The 17,444-nt window shown below is 43.6% G+C and overlaps 1 protein-coding gene across 7 annotated transcripts in view; it reads right to left on the reverse strand.

The window, feature by feature from the left end:
* LOC104946861 (rho GTPase-activating protein 23) overlaps positions 1 to 17,444 on the reverse strand; it is a 55,082-nt gene that overhangs the window by 25,566 nt on the left and 12,072 nt on the right. For 5 of the 7 annotated variants that reach the window (XM_010772754.1, XM_010772759.1, XM_010772756.1 and 2 more), the window contains exon 1: positions 3,842 to 4,561. The exons of 1 other annotated variant lie outside the window; for it this stretch is intronic. In XM_010772754.1, coding sequence (XP_010771056.1) covers positions 3,842 to 4,075 — 234 coding nt within the window. In that variant the 5' untranslated portion in view covers positions 4,076 to 4,561. Of the gene's footprint in view, positions 1 to 3,841; positions 4,562 to 5,342; positions 5,413 to 17,444 lie in introns of those variants that run through there. One more of the 7 variants, XM_010772758.1, reaches the window with a different exon arrangement.

Consider the following 17,444-nt stretch of genomic DNA (forward strand, 5'->3'; position numbering starts at 1 on the left):
GGGGGGGGGGGGGGGAGAGCGCAGAGAGAGTGAACGAGAGGAGAAGGATGAGGAGGAGGAGTAGTATCGGGCCCCTGCGAGGGACAGGCTCCAGCACGCCGGTTTCGACCGCATGGCCCCTCCCGGCGCTGAGAATACCAAACCCTGTGATTACCCAAAACACACAGGGTCTGACTGGGTCTCCGAGCCAGCGCTGCTTCCCACTCGGCTGCTCGGGACTGTGGGGGAAGTCTCTGCTCACTATTCTGCCTTATCTGCAGTCCACCGTTTCCCCTGAAGCCAGAATAAAATCCTGTCCTAATTGTCACTTTGATAAGACTTCTACAGGTTTCACCCAAAACAACTTGCTGACAGGCTCTGGCCTCTCCAGACTCTCCGTTTAACCAACGACAGACTGGGGGAAAATGTTCCTGAGGTTTTTAAGTCTAAACTTCCTGCGCAGGCTAGACGCGGAAAAAAGAGAAACCTTGATCTTGTTATTGCTGAGAAAAGAAGACATTTGGTATTTCCTCCTCTCCTACTGTAAATGATCTGTTAATAAACAGTTTTCACCTGACAAGTCTTTCCTCTCAAAGCCAATTACAATGACACAGCAAACTCCTCAGAGAATACAGAGCCTTGAGGGATCTTATTACCACCTGAATGATGTCATTAAAACACTCAGAAAAAGCCGCCCAAAGAGACAATTGCATTTGAATATGCAGAGCAGCTTGTAATGCCACGCGACAGCTTCCTGCATTGAGTGTGTGTAAAGTAGTGTACACACACATGAGAGCACACACACACACCACACAGAAGCAAGCTCTTCCCTGTGGATATTTCCCCTCCTGCTTTCAATTAGAGAGCATATCATTAAGATGCATGACTAAGTGTAAGCGGAGAGCAGAAGACCCCCTGCTGACAGGATTAAAACACTTCTGTTTAGTTAGAAATGTAAATCTACAACATCTTGAGCCAACATTTAGAGTTCAATGTTCTAAATAGTTTTAAAAATAAACAGCGACAGTTATAATCTTTCATAATCTGGATTTTCAGTCTGAAAGAGGCTTTTCTAGAACATGATGATATAGTCAGTAATAATCATCAGTAACAGTGTACGTGTTGGGTTGTCACTCCTCTCCTCACTCACTTTCCAAAGCAGTACGCAGGAATGCAGTGACCGTCGGGGAGCCGGGCTCCTGCTAAAACCCCAACAGGGCAGAACAATAATGCTCTTTTAAACAGCTGAGAGCGGCAACCTGTTTGAAAAGTGGAGCTTTACGCACGTTACAAATGCTGACGAGCCTTTCATCCTGATAGCCGTAGCTGTCTGCGGCCCCTGAGCCAGGCTGCCAAGAGAGAACAGGAAGGGGTCGGGGATAATTCCTGGACTCACCGGCCACATCCAGGGTCTGTAGGTCAAAATGCATCCTATGCCGGCTTGTGAATGCATGATGAGTCTATGAACATCCCGCTGTGCTGTTTACACTCCAACCTGCTTTATGAACCAAGGATTCAAACAAAATATGTGCAGCACACCCCTCTGAATTTACATAACAACATGTTTTATGAGTCATGCACGTGAGGCTATGTCAATACGAATAAAGTATGTATGCACAAAAACAAGTTCCACCCTATTGTCAGTTCAACAAGGCGATCAGGTGACGATGTAATGTCGGTTAAACAGGGTTTGCAACTTGAAGAGCAAAACATATTGTACTTCTTTGTTTAACAGACACCTGCATCACTGCCAATCATGCCTGGGAAATATTTTATTTATGTGTGGTGGTTGTTCTTGTTACAATTCAAAATGCTGGAAGGGAAGGAGCTTCAGTTTTAGAATAACTTTTACAGGATGACTTGGTAGCTTGGTGGGCAGATGCATGTGGCATGGAGTAGTTCGTTTTGTGGCGTGACATGGCTTTAAATCTGGCCAGGGACTTTTCCTCATTCCCGCTTATACTGTCGGGAAAGACGGGAACATGCCACAAAAAGAGTTAAATGAAATGATGATGCATTTAACAATATGGAACTTCTGATTCTTCACTTAAAAATATCTGTCTTACTGTAACAAACACCTCTCTCCTTAAACACATTGTGTGTACAGTGAGTGTTTGTCCCAGTTGTGTCCGTACAGCCTGGCCCCCCCCCCAACACTCACATTCCTGTTTGTGGCATTTCTTAACTGTGTCATGGAGTCATCCGGGGTGGGAGAGGGGATGGTAAAACCAGGAAAAAAGGGTACAAAAAAAGAGGAGGTAATATTCCACATAAATGCCCACACACACTGCGATGAGATCATGTGGGTGCCCTGAATTCTGAGGGCATGGTGGGGGGTGGGGGATGTACAGCTTTCCACAACACCTCGCTAAAAGTGGCAGTTGAAGCCCCCCCTTCATCTGTCTTAAGCCACTAATTAGTAACCCTTCCAAGGAAGGAGAGGGTCAATATGCCACCAGGACAGAATCACACAGACGAAAGCACACGGCAGCTGTGTTAAAATAAGAGAGAAGTGCGGCAGAGAGATATAGATTGTTGTGTAGAGGAAGCTTAATCGACCTCAGTTACAGTGTATGCACAATGTTTATCAATGCATTATGTATGGCATATATTTCTTTGAAAGTGTGTTAGAAATACTGTAAGCTTCGTAAGTAAACGGTCTTTACAGAAATAAAATGAAGATTAAAGTAATATTTTGCTTTTTGTATAAATATGTAACTGATTTGTCTTCATACGGGTGGCTGTTAGCCTTGTAATATGCATTGAGTCATTGTTTACACACCTGTGTTTACCACTACATCACAACAATTCATGCCAAACTAAAAATGAATCAGAATAAAAAATGTCACATATACCCACTACCGGTGGATTAACCACTCTAGTCGGTAAGTGACAGCTGTCGGAAATGTTAAAGTGATACGAGTTTGTAGATATATACAGTAATAATCTAACTATGCATCTTAATCAATATAAACCACAAGTGACCCCACAAAGCTTTCTGAAAAGTACAAAAAATCCAGTCAGTAAAACAGAAACAGCGTGAAGGCAACACAACTTTGTGACACTGAAAGGTTAACGAACCTGTCGACAGCTGAGTGGTTAACATACTTCAAACAATGGCTACAGATACACAGATGTTGACAGGCGTGGCTGAGACCATCCCACAGAGCGGTTTCTTGAGAATATTCTGCTGATATCACTGTGTGTGTAATCTCATTTTTGGAGAAGCACACAAATCACCGCCAGCAGCAAACAAATCACTTGCATAATCATCTTGGCTGCTTACAAGGTCTTTTAATTTATGATGATTTGATGATTAATCGGTTAGTTGAGAGTTTTTTTCTCTATTACACTGCATGAAGCCATTTCAAATGAATCTGCCTTATTGGCGTACATTTAAAAATGCAAAACAATGGATCTGAAAAATAACCAAGCATTACCTACTTTGGCAATGCATACAGCAAGTCCATCTTTCAGTTATCCGATTGAAAGAAAAATAAACGTGCTAAGTATTTTTTGATTGAATCCTATCAAGTAAAAGTAATTATTTGCGCAAAAATAGCAGAAAATGCTGCTTTCATCCACTTAAGTCTGGAAATTGAACATCTTTGGGTTTTGGACTGACAAACTGAAATTAAAGAAATCACCTCGGATTTGAGAAACTGGGATGGCTATGTTTTCACAATTTAAAAAAAATGTCATAGATCAAACATCTCTAGTTGGAGTCCTATTTTCATTATTATTATGGCCTGCAAATAAACGAGTAAATCCACAGATCATTGAACTGCAGCGACAGACTCATGCTTTAAATCACAGACTCCGCGTCCGGCCACTAGAGGAAGTTGGGCTGAGCTCTCCTTACCCGGGGCTGATGAGAGCTCTGGATGGGCCCGGTGGGCATGGCGGGCGGCGGCTCTGAGCCCGCGGCCCTGCGGAGCACGGCCAGCCAGATGCAGCGGGGTTCAGGCGCGCTGCAGTCCACCCCCACCGGGTTCTGGAAGCTCCAGTCGGACCCGGCCGGCACAGCGCAAGGGAGCGTAGCAGCTGGCATCGAGGCGCGGCGTTTTCTCAGATCTGCATCCTTCCCCGCCCGCATGGGCTACACACACTCTCCACACAAGCTCGTGGACAACCTCCAGATAAAGAGACAATCAAGCAAAAAGAGAAGACGGGGCGATTTTTCGTGGAGCTTGCAAATCCTCCTCTGGGATCCTCCAGTCAATCAAGAGTCTGAACTTCTCGTCTCCCGGCTCCAATCCATCTCTGACACTGCCACTCCAGAAAGTTTAATCCCACAGGTTCCACATCACAGACTCCTCCTGACCTCCGGGAATCAGCTCTCCAAGACTCTCACACGCATTTGAACCCTCAGAGGAGACCAGAGGCAGCAGACGGCAGGCTCCTGGGCAACAGATGGAGGAGTGTGTGTGTGGCAGGGAGCAGAGGTAGGTCTGATTTCACTACACACACACACACACACACACAGAACAACTGACAGCGTCCCTCCCGCTGGTGTCCGGTGATGTTCTGCATACAAAGCCACTCTGTCCACCCCCAAAACACACACTGCTGTCCCAGAGGGCTGGATCCTCTGTCTCTCCTCCCTCCCACTGCGCTCTCTCTTTCCTCTTTCTCTTTACTTCCCTCTTTCTCTCAAGACCGACCCCTTCACCTAACCGTCATCTCTACCCAAAACTCTCCTTATCTCAGCGAGCATCAGCTATGTCATCCCTCGCTCTGTCTCTCCGTTTAGCTTTCTCTTTCTTCTTTGTTTTTGCTACTCAATCCCTATCCAAACAATCACTCACTCCCTCTGAATGAACCGGCCCGACAGTCGTCAGCAAACAAACAAACTGTAATGTACAGTAAACTCTGCACTTTAATCCAAGAATACAGGTCATCCCTGAGCGGATGGGGGCTCCAGATGGAGATCTCTCCGGCAGACTAAATCCACTCTAGATCTTTGTAGAGGGAGCCTGGTGGTCGCACGTGTGCAGCATGTGTGTGCGCGAGCGGCACAAACAAAAGTGACAAAGCTGTGATCCCCGCGCTAAACTCCACAAAAGCCGGACCTGCCTTCGCTGTCTGCCCTCCACCCAGAGGGGAGACAAAAAAAGAGAGAAAGAGGCCAATTTCCAGCACAAAGAGAAAAGAAAACATTTGCCTTGCTGCTGTATTCTCTCTCTTTTCGCCTAAGAGGAAAAAATGAGGGCAGACGATAATGAGAGAAGAAAATGGAAAAAAGAGGAGCGCTCTCAAAAATAAAACGGCTGCTACTGGATGTCAACATGACCTCTCTATCCAACTCCCACACCACTAAATCTGTCAGAAAGGTGACCTCGCCCACGCCACACAGTTCTCACCAAACAGCCAGGCGTCCAGTATCCATGCGAGAACGGCAGACAGGTGACCATGTTGATGAAGACTTTCCCCTCCAACGCTCATCGCTGTTAACATGCCACACATCCGTTACCAACGAGGTTAGACAGGTTTCACCTGCCGCACAGCGGGCAAGTTCCAACTTGACTGAAGCGAGCCGTCATCCCGCAGAGACTGTACGCGCTGGATATGCTGCACGTTGTGTTAAATACACTGCGGGTTGGAATAGTTGATGAGGTCATAAATAAATAAATGTTAGAGTTAAAAACTGCAGGCTCCAACGAGCTTAATTAAATCAAAAGATCCAGGAATTCCATGCAATCTTATAACTTTTATTTTTGATCTTCCTTGCTTCAATAAAATAAATATTAATTTACAAGAGTCTAGAAGATAATAAAATGTCTTCTCGTTTTCAAGATACTCACAAGACGTTATTTTAAGCGTTATTGAGGCAAGCATAAGCTGGAAAAGAAAGTGCCTGATAAAGAGCTGCCTGAAGGCCTCTTGTTGTTTTGCTTTGATCAATTCAAAAGTTGGTTTGACAGATAACTGACATTTGCATCTGAAGTTCAACATCAGCTAAAACCAGCCATTAAAAGCAACTGGTTAACTCATACCTGCCCAAATAGGGCTGTAGTATGAAAACCAAAAGGTTGTGAGAAACATCGTGTTATTTCTCTGTTCAAAAGATACACAGCGTCCCTTTAATCTTTTCTGTAATAATCACATATTAGGTTTAGGTGGATGTACACTCCCCATTAACTTGGGTTTGAATAGTAGCACACACTTTCACCAAAACACACACATTCAGAATCCTCGTTTACAATGGCTGCTTACCCCGTTCACGTACGCACACACGCCACATGTCCAACTGAGTCCCCAACTTGTTATAAATAAACTTGGCTATGTAATTAGGTTTCCTCATAAAGTCAGGAGGCTGTGGGGATTTCTCTGCTTTCTCTCTGGGTCAGAGCCGAGCTCCACGCTCTTCTCTCTACCGGGCAGAACCACCCTGCAGGAGGAGGTCCGACTGTCCTCATGCAGGGAGAGACGCGAGATCAGAGGAAATCACAGACGGCTGCCAGTGAGAGGAGCAGCAGCAGTCAGATTATAGTGCATTTCTGGTGGAGAGCCAGACTAGGGCTTATTATTTGAAATCTCATAGGTGCTCCATTTCATAGTGGCAGCAAGGAGTTGGAATTTCATCATCACGTGTTTTACACTAACAGTTTTGGCAAGGAGGGAGCAGGGCCTAATTTGGAAACGAAGGGTCTGTTTCCACCCCTCTATTTCTATTCTTCATGAACCATGGAGGCATTTACCAAAAGAGGAGGGCGAGAGTGAAGAGAGGGGTTGACAAAAGAAAAATGATCAAGAAGGCGTTTGGTTACAGTTTACATGGAGGACACACAGTCACACATGAGGAGTTGTGACAACAGCATCCCCTCCCAGCAGTGACCCACACACTGCACCCTGGAGACGTCACAGACTAATTACTAATTATTATTTTATCATGACCAAGCAGCCTAAAGCTCTTCAAGTCAGGAAATCAAGGGCCAACACGTGCTGCTAATCTCCGAGCAGAGATGCTTCGTTGCCTCCTGTCTCAGCCCCCCTCTGCTCTCTGACAACAAACACATCAGTGGAAAAGTGAAAGGGGTGAGGAAGGAGGGAGGGAGGAGGAGAGAGGAAGGTAAAGCAGTTGTTAGTGTAACAGACAGATTAGTTTGGTGATATGTTTTAATCCCCTTACACATAACATAACTGCGGGCCAACAGATTAACACAGAGGCCTCCCTCCTCCTTCTTTCCACTGCAGGTCCCTCACAAGACAGAACAAGGTTTCTCTCCTCTGAGGTGTGAGGAGGAGGAAAAGGCTGAGGCCTGACAGGAAGTACACAGGAAAGAGAAGAAGAGCCTTTAGTTAGCATGTCAACAATATAGGCTGCAGACACAACGATGGGGTGTTTTCTCTAAACACAGGCTGCAACAAGTCAGAAAAAGTGCGGAGAGGGTCAGTGAAGGCTGCGGTTGATGCTCACAATGAAAATCCTAAAAAGGGACACATAAAACAAAGAAAGGGCTGAAAGACTACATTTATACTCCTATCTGAATCTATAAAAGTGGAGAAGCATTCTCAGCTCTCAGTGGGAATCATGTCCCCTACTGGTGAGAGAAACACTGATCACTCCTGACTCAACATGTGGCATGTGAGGTTTCATAAGGTTGATGCAGCAGCCACATAAACGATGCGTCATCACATTGTTGCTATTAGTGAAATAGGTGAACCACACAAATATGAGGCGGTTATAAAACACTATGAAAAAAACCTGCAAAAGAGTTCAAAGGATAACTCAAATTTAGTAATTTGATTATTTTTTAAGACATCGTTTGATTTAAAAAAGATTCTGCAACCATTATTTCTGATGACAGGCAGAAAATGCATTGGAAATAGAAAAAAAGGAGAATAATACTATTTGAAAAACCATTTATTGATAGTAATTATTTTTTCATTTTTAAATAGACAACAATAATCGAGATTTGGCAGAAATAGCTGGTTTTAGCTCGTCAAATATGTCCTGCTTTCCTCTGTTTTAAATCCTGGGGCTTTAAATTGACAAAACAAGACCTCTAAAGACATCACTTAGGGCTTTAACAAACTTGGATGGACATTTCTTTGACTATTTTTAAACATCAAACAGTTGATAATTATTTTCCTAAACGTCACATGGATAATGAAAATAATCACTAATCCAAAATGTAAAAAGTTTTCAGATTTAGAATCAAGAAACATAAGCATTTTATGAAGGAGGGATGGAGTCAGTCTCTCTGTCTAGACAGTTATTATCAATCGTACGAGTGGGTTCTACAAAAAAAGTGAAAAAATGGACATGGGTGTTTTTAAGCTGGTTATTTATTTTGAACTGTAAATCCCCCTGCCACAGAATCTATGAGGGTCTTTGGCATGTCAGAGGTTAGTCAGCAGCCACTAGAGGGCAGCTACAACACACTGACAGCAGGAGGGTGGGGAAGAGCCCAGAGGCACATGGGACACAGCAAAGGGTGGGGCGTAAACATGCAGCCTTGAATATCCTAAAGCCCTAGGATTTTCTAAATGAGATGACATAAAACAGAGAAAAGCAGAACATATTTGTGGAGCTTAAAAGTAATTTCTAACAAAACCCGTCCAGTTTCATCTTTCCTGTGCATTTCCTTTTGTTTGGCTGCAGCGGCAAAGGAAAGTGTGTGCAGGGCGAGTCGACCTCTGAGCAGTTATCTGTGCTCTTTGGTCGGTTACTAATTGATAACTCCAGTGGGGGGTGGGAGGCAGCGGCTGCAGATCAGAGAGGTCACACCTGCTGTGGGCTTTGACGTGGAAACAGTCTTGGGAAGTTCAGAGACGAGAGCAGGTGGACTAGCAGACAAAATGTGCAAGGGTTCAGATATCCCATCAACCCACAGCTGAGGGGAGCAGGGTGGTCCGCCCCTCCCTGACTGACCGGGACTGATTCAATAACAACAACAACAACAATAACAACAACAACAATGCACAGCTTACTGCTGCAGACCACAGGATTAAAGCGGTTGATGAAGCCCACCTGACCTTGTGTTCCTCCTTGGAAATCTAAAGCATTATGCATGCATTCTTCACATGAGCGTGTTAATGCCATGATGCCATGCGAGTCCCGTCGGCGTGGAAACCCAACATATCTGAAAATAACTCTTCATTGACCTTTACCTCACGTGTTTTTAATTTGTGGTGTAAATCATAGTCAACTTGCACACTTGTATTATCAATCAGGCAATTATTTTCTTGATTATTTCGTTTTAGATCCAATGTCAACAAATAGCAGATAGCTGTCAGGTCACAACCTTTCTCAACAAAAGGTGACCCTCTCTTGAGGAAAAGCAAAATATTTTCCTCACACAAAACAGCAAATATTCACATTTGAAAAGTTGAAAGCAGTGTTTGTCCAAATGTTGCAGTCTCCAGCTTCTCAAAAGTGAAGAATTGCTTTACACAGATTGTTTGTGGATTGTCGGGAAAACAGAACTACCAATTTCTCTCGAGGGTATGTCATCAAATGTCTTGTTTTGTCTGACCAACAGCATAGATTACAGCAAATCATTACTTTGGAGAAGCTGAAACCAGAGATGTTGCCATACCATCAATTGATAACATTTATTAAATTAGTTAGAAACACTAGAAGTATTGGTTAGTTTTAATGTGCCGATCTGTTTCAAATATATATCTATAAAGTATAAATATAATCAGCCATAATTCAGTCATGACCACATCTTTTTGGATAAGCAAACTGCAAGAACAACCGAAAAAGCAAAAAAAGCGTTTGTCATTCATAACACAAAACCTACGGCTTCCACCATACTAAATATGCCCCAAGGGAACGTGGGATATGCGAGAAAAGCCTCTACGTAGGCAAATAAAAGTCAGATAGAGAGTAGGAATGGGAGGGTGGGTTGGTAACAGATGTTGGAAAGTGAACACCGGGGGAAGAAATAAAAATGAGGGCAGAGAGTGATCTAAAGCAGAGAAGTGAAGAAGTTTGAAGGAGCAGATGGCGAAGAAAGAGAAATGACATATATTTACTCAGAGATACTCTAATTACCTCCTCATCAGAGCCCCTTCACCGACTTCATAAATGCATTAACACACATTAAAACATGTACCATGCGTGTCGGTCACATTCATGCAAATCATGGTATGATGATACATTATTAAATGCTATTAGACTTGCATTCGTGTATGTGGGCATGTTTATGTTGGGGGAGGAAATGTAGCATAAGCCTTTGACCGTGTTTCATAAAGTGTAGCAACATTTTCTATTCAAGAGAGACTTATCAGAACTGTTAGTATGAGTGTTGACACAGAGAACCACAGCTGAATAACACACCCATTATGTTTCCCTGCAGTAAGTGGAGAGATGGTGCTCTACTTTAACATAATTAGCAGGGAGTGTCTATTTCAGGGGAGAGCTATGTTCAGGTCACATTAACAAGAAAACAACTCAAAGGAGAGAAACCTACTTGTTTTGTTCACCTTATTTTCTGTAGTTGCTGTAGTTTTAAGCATTGCAAAAGAAAAGAATAAACAGCTACTTCTGTCCTGTTTGCATGAGAAATGACTAAATACATTATACAAATATTTTTCTTCTTTCCATCCACTAAAGATCTAATATTTTGGTATTTCTGTACTGCTGTACTTTTTACCCGAAAATGATCCTGATGCGGTATATCTGTCAAATATAATAACTCTAATCCAAACTATCTGCATGAATATTTGCAGCTAGGTAAGTGACCTTTATGTTTATAGGGCAAAGTGATATTTTTTTCGGGAGATCGGCCTTCTTACTACAAATACAGATTTTGGGTTGTCACTCAGTCTGCACTTTGACACCCGTCCTCCACCTAATCACTGTCACCCATCACCTTTGTAATGACAGTTGCCATGGGAACCAACAAGGTGCCTCTGCTCGAGCATGAGAACAAACCTGCAGGGTGACAAGTTTGACGGCAGAGACTTTACGCTCATTAAAAGGTTGGAAATCGGTTTTCACAGTTGTTTTTTCAGAGCGTGAAGGTTCAGAACTTAACCCTCCCACACCTTCACACATGTTTTATTTTGACTACTTCAATCTGGAAATCGGTAGCTAGTCAGTAAAACTGTATTATGAATTCAGCAACTTAACCAGTGAGCACTGCAAAAGTGAACATACTACTGATGGCGTTATTATCGTGCTGAAGTAGCATGAGAGCTTGCAGAACCAACCAATCTGTTACAGTTAAAGGTGCAACAGGTTTTCAAAGTGCGTTCTCAAACTTAAAGAGCAACTTGCAGGTTGTTTTTTTTACTAGATTTATGCTTAACCTTGCCTGAAAATTACAATTAAAAAAGTTAATGCAGGATTTGATATGTTTTACGAGACATAGGGCAGGAATTCAGAGGGGAAAGGAGCCATTTTGAGCTCTGCTACTAAAAACTGCCATACGTCAAACGCGTCATATTACGTCACATGGGGGAGCAACTTTCTCGGTCTTCTTCTCTGCCCAATCCGCGGCAGTAGTTGGTTTGAGCGGTTGTGATTTAGTGAGCTGGTAATCTTTCGGTAATTTTACATTGCATTTCACAATTTGTAATCATTTAATCAAACTCCAGCCTGTCAGGACATCGAGTCCACAGTTTCCCTAACAGGAAAAGGACCAGATCTAGCTTTCGTTCCTGGGTGCATTGTGCGAGGTGCATCCACCTCCCTACAGCACATACTCTCCACAGCTGAGGCCTATCAAACAAAACGTTTATCAGGAAACCGTATAATATCTCTCTCCCCCCCTTCGCTCCTCTCTCTCTCTCCTCCGGTACACAGCACCTAGTGTGGAGTTGCATTAGGTAACGCGAGATACGGCTGATACTTGCGCATTAGTTTCTGTTATGGATCAGTATCAACAGTCCTGCCAGTAACGTTACTATATTATCAATGCTACTTTAGTTATAGCCTGATATATGATAGCTAACTTTACAATGTTGTGATGTGAAGTTAGCTAACATTCTGTAGCTAACGCCGGTCACTCACCAAGACAGCTGCCCAGTTCTCCACTGGTTCTCCCCACACCACAGCTCAATTTCTCTCCGATGGCCGTTATTTCTTCTAATCCTTGGGCTGCTCCTGGTCTCTTGGGCGCCTAGCAGGCTCATAATTATAAGGTTGTGGTCCGTCATATGCATTCAAATATACATTTTCAACCTCTTCTGTGTCAAACTAGCATTGGGATCCATGTTTATTAATACGTTAGACCGGCCGCTCTCCCTCATGTGACGTCAAACGCGGGTGGTCTTTTTTTATGCGGAAGTAAAAATGTCTTACAAAAACGACGGCAGATGTCACTGTAGTGTATATTTATGTACAATCTTTTGAAAATCCCCCTAGTGTATAGATAATTTCCCTAGACCAATTATTCATCTGGTCTTCTACTGCAAGTAAGATAAGATAAAAAACATGGACACCAGAGACGCGCAAAAGCTTTCCGTTTGCCAAACATCCTGCCCTGTGTCAGCCTTCTCACCTGGCCGAGCTGGGACTTTTTCACGGCACCCACCTTGCAGCTTACTCTCTCTCTCTACCAGTTGATCACCACTCTGGCTCCTCTGCATGGTGTAAACCCACTTTATACACAGAGGCAACGACGACATCTGGCAAAAAGCTAACCCTGCTTCCTGCCTGTACACCCCCCCAGCCCCCCCGCTGTACTGACCGCATAACCGCTGGGAAGCATACAGAGCGTCCACGTCCTGAGCCTCCGCTGCAATAAGAGCCCCCCCCCCCCCCTCCTCCCCTCATTTTTTCTTCTGGTTGTTTTAGGAGCAGGCTTCAGCAGCAGAAAACCCCCCCCCTTGTCTGCGTTTGGGCCAAGGACAGAAGGAGCCCCCCTTTTTTCTTGGCAGCTCCCCATCTACAAGCCCAGATATATTTAGCTCATATCTGCCTCTGTGTAATTAACAGAAAAGTATAACTTTGGGACTGGAGGATGACGTCGTTGTTCTCCTTGGGTAAAGATGGGAGCTGCACCCAAAGCGTGTGTCTCGGGCCCAAAACCAGGCAGCGGTCCAACATTTGGGGCGTGGTGGAGGCAATGCTGAGCTAGGTTGGGAGGCTAACTCAGCGAGGGTGGAGGGGGAAAAAGCAGAGCAGGACTGCAGAATGGAGTCTGGGTGTTTATTAGAGCAAGCGAGATGGCCTGCCTGCCTCCAACAGCCCTGGAGTTTCCATTTGAGGTCATCTGGTTTTTACATTCCTGCCATGCACCGCCGCTCACACAACGCTGAGGAAGTTCTCCATCGTACAGTCCAGCAATTCTCAAAGTAGAGTCCGGGGGTATGGAGGAACCATTTAAGGAGCCCTTAGAGCAGCGAAGAGTCGTTTTAATTTAATAAAAAATACTTCTAATTGAGGTGCTCACGTACAGGATGTGGTCTCCTGGGAATTTTTGGTTTAGACTGGATACTTGGTAGATCATTGATGTGAAAATATCTGAGGATTGCTTGTTTATACACGCTGCTTTTACTGAAGCATGGACACATTCTTGACAGTTGGCCAGATCCACAATATAAAAGTTTAAGGATTCACTAAGATCTTCCTCTTAGACCGTCCCAAATTTGAGTCTGTTTTCCCACCCTCATGACTCGCCTCGGGTTCATTCTGACCTCTAAGTGCTGAGCACATGCTGCCAGTGGGCAAAAGATATTCAAGCAAACATAATTAACTGATATATGATTTTTTTTTTTAAACCGTCTCTCCTGACAAATCAAAGTTAAATGTGATGCAAGAGGCCAAGGAAGACTTATGAGGCTTGATTATTCTGATATTAACATAGGCTTCTTTTCTCACACTGGGTGGACAGACAAACATGGAGATTAAATTCAAATGGTATTTACATCCTCCACCTCAAACTCTCTTCGGCATTTCCCAGTGGCACAAAGATGGTATACAGATACCGCCTGGTATGTTTTGAATACAGGAGAATTACCCTATCGTGTCATCTGCCTGCTTCTTCCTGTTGACTCTAATCAGACTGTAAAGCCTGGCTGCAGAGAAGGACATCTCTAGAGGAAAAAGATGCTGCTGGTGTCTGTGCGTTCAATGATATTAAACGTGTTGATGACATCCATATGCTGATAATTCTGCATCTTTAGCATCTGTCACTCTGTGTTAGCCGCCTTTTAATGCAGGGTTGGTAACATCTCAAGAGTCTAAAACTCACCCCGCAGAAATGAACTGTCCACTGTTGGTGTAATGACTTGTTCCACCCCAGAAAAAAGGGTTAGACCTCGAGGGGGACTGGGTCTCAGTTGCCTCTCTGTTTTGGCCGCCCAGTGGGAGGACAGCAGAGGACTGGGACTGTTGACATGAGTCACACACATACATGGTTTCACTCTGTTATTCAGATGAAAGACTCACTGGCACTGCTTAAAACAAAGAGGAATGCTAACAGAAACATACCGTCCCATTAGTATACATTCTGTAAACTGAGAAGAAAGCAGTGGATATAAAATAATCATACCAAAACAAACCTTTTATGGCACAATCATATGAAAAACTCCTGCTCTAAAGATGGCATTTAGACTCAGAAAACCATGATAAAAACAGGTAAAAATGAAAATGTCTACAGTGACATAAGATAAAACTTGACAGCAACAACTGCAATTCTAAACAGGAGTTTTCCGAAAGAAGATGACCAAAGAAGGTAACATAGAGGAAGCAAAGCAGGACAGCAATTACTCAGAGTCACGGGGAAATGAAAAAACAAGATTCTAAGATTCACAGAAAGCTCGCAATTTGGAAATGTTATGGTATAAAAGAGAGAAACCCCCAGCACCTACCCAGTTTTTAAAATCTGAATTAAAGAGGGGCTTACTGCCAAGTTGTAATCAAACAGGGAACCCTTTGATGCTGTGAAATGCAAATTGATTCCAAGCAAAGGATTGTAGCACATTTACATGTGTGAGTGGCTGAAACTAGGTATCAAAACCACTTTGTTTATTTTGTAAGCTTGATGCAGTATTCAAATTAAGAACTCAGCAGGAAAAACCTAGCATTGTGAAGGACATTCATTTCACATTCAATTTGAACATAAACTCGATAATTTACTTTTCGCGTATGTTATGATAGTTGAAACACTGAAAGTCTCTGTGCTTCATCAAGAAATCACAACAACAACAACACAATTGATAAACTTGGCAGTTGATATAGCGTACAGATATGCACTTATATCTAGAGCTGGCAAAAAACTAGATAAAAGTTATCTCTCAAAACGTCAAACAATTCCTTCGAAACTGCAACTTGTGTACAATACTGAGAGACCACATTCTGGACTGTTGGTACAAACAAAAACAAATCAAGCACAACATTATTATCTTTTAAGAGAGTCTCGGTGAGCACATAAACAGACCAGCAGGCATGAGGAAAGCCTCAGTGCCCTATCTCTTCCCAGCATCCACAGCTCTCATTAGCTTCCCCATAATCTCTATCCCGTGATTTTGCCAGACTGTCAAAACAACCTCCCTCTCCTTCCCTCCGAGACTGTGGACAAACTGTTGCCCAGGTTCTTTAGGAAGTACAGACAGGGGTCAGTGTGTCAGCTCACTAACCCCGATGGAATGGCTCTGACGGACGTTAGCTGGCCGACGGCCACAAACAACCCCAGAGGAACCTCCCGGAAAGTTACGTACAGTGAGCAAACATCGCCAGAACTCATCTTCTGCTGATTAATGACTTCCTGAGCTGAGCTGCAAAACCAGAGCATGCTGTGATTATTCTCCAACTAGTGGATTATACCCTTTTCTAACTGCATAACTCTAATTTCATACTAGAAGATCAAGTAATATCTTCTTTAAAAGGTCCCATCATATGCTTTTCTGGTGTGTTACGTACAGGGCTGCACATAACTGGTGCGCAGGTGCGCATGCGCACCTCCGCCAAAAAAAGAGCACCAGGTCATTTGAAAAAAGGCGCATTTGCGTACCAACATTGAGAGAGAGAGAGGGAGAGAGAGAAGGGAGAAGAGAAAAGAGAGGAGAGAGAAGAGAGGAGAGAGAGAAGAGAGGATAGAGAAGAGAGGAGAGAGAGAAGAGAGAAGAGAGGAGAGAGAGAGAGAGAGAGAGAAAGATATAGAGTTGCATATGAACTCAAGGCCGGCCCGTAGCACTGGCGTTATAACTTTTTGCCTAGGTTGCCAGATCTGGGGAAAACACATTTTTGACAGTTGGTGCTCATCCTAATTTTCGGCTTTGATGTAACAATATTCATAATTAAGTAAATGTAACACCTTTTTACCCCGGTTACACGTTTCATTTGCCCTGTACGATGGGCGCTGTAAGTGATGAAAATGGGGGATGTTGGCTTATCTGGCGCCCGCAGCTCACAGCCAAAGTGCGAGTGAGCGAGGGAGAGAGGGAGGGTGCACCGGTACCGGCGCTGTTGTTATTAGAATCTTGTGCTAGCTGCTCTAACGGATATAAGAAGAAGATGTTTCTACAATAATGTGGAGGCAGAGTCCTCTCCAGTCAGACTGAGAGGCTGATAACTACAGCTCAGTGAGGTAAAGGACTCTGAGTGTTTGATTGTTCACTTTAGTCTAAGTTCAAACGGTTTGGTCACAATTTATGTAAACACATATTTCCAAGGCACTCCTTTATAATTATTGGGATAAACAGGTTTGAAATCATTNTGGACAATGCTTTCTGTCCTGCACACAGTTTACATTTTACCGTAATATTTTTTGCGTCCTTTATCCCCACAAATTGAAAATAGTGGTTATATCTCCAAGTTGCAAATGCGCTGCTGCTCTCGCTGATACTTGCATCTGCCATTGTGTGTGTGTGTGCTGGTGGTGAGCGTTGCCGTGTGCGTGTGTGCATTAGCAAGTGTTCGTGTGTGTGTATTTTCCCCATAAGGCAAGACCCGCCCAACTCTGTCTCTGATTGGCTTACCCTGAAATGTTACCCCGCGTTAACCAATCACCACTCCTCTCTGGTTACTTTCACTTTTCCATGGTACTGTGAGAGGACATCGCTGTATTCGCCTGTAAATTACATCCGCAGGGAGATTCGGTTCAGTTCCATTACATAATGTAACGCAGTAACGCACCCATTTAAATCACAGTAACTATAACGGCGTTACTTAATGGGAATAGGTAACTAGTAACGCTATTAATTACCGCAAAAAGTAGTTGCTTTACAGTAACGCGTTAACGCGTTAGTCCCAACACTGGTGATGAGTGAGTTTCTGTGCAAAACTCCATTAGCATTTTCCGCTCGTGGCTAATTCATAGGCTCAGCGCTAGCTTTGTGGTTTTAAAAAATATATATATATATATCAGTTAGCTGAGTTTCTTCCCGTTACATGGATATAAAACATTCATAGTTTGTTGAATATTAAGATGCAGATGACGCGGTATCGGGGGTGCGGTGTAGAAGAGGTTAATAAACAAAAAGAAGAAAAAGACCGTGACGTATCTGTTGCATGGAGAGGAGCAACAGGTAAACAAAGAAAACGGCGGAAAACATGAAACTAC

Source organism: Notothenia coriiceps, unplaced genomic scaffold (assembly GCF_000735185.1).
Source record: "Notothenia coriiceps isolate Sejong01 unplaced genomic scaffold, NC01 NC01_scaffold00011603, whole genome shotgun sequence".
Classification (NCBI taxonomy): domain Eukaryota; kingdom Metazoa; phylum Chordata; class Actinopteri; order Perciformes; family Nototheniidae; genus Notothenia; species Notothenia coriiceps.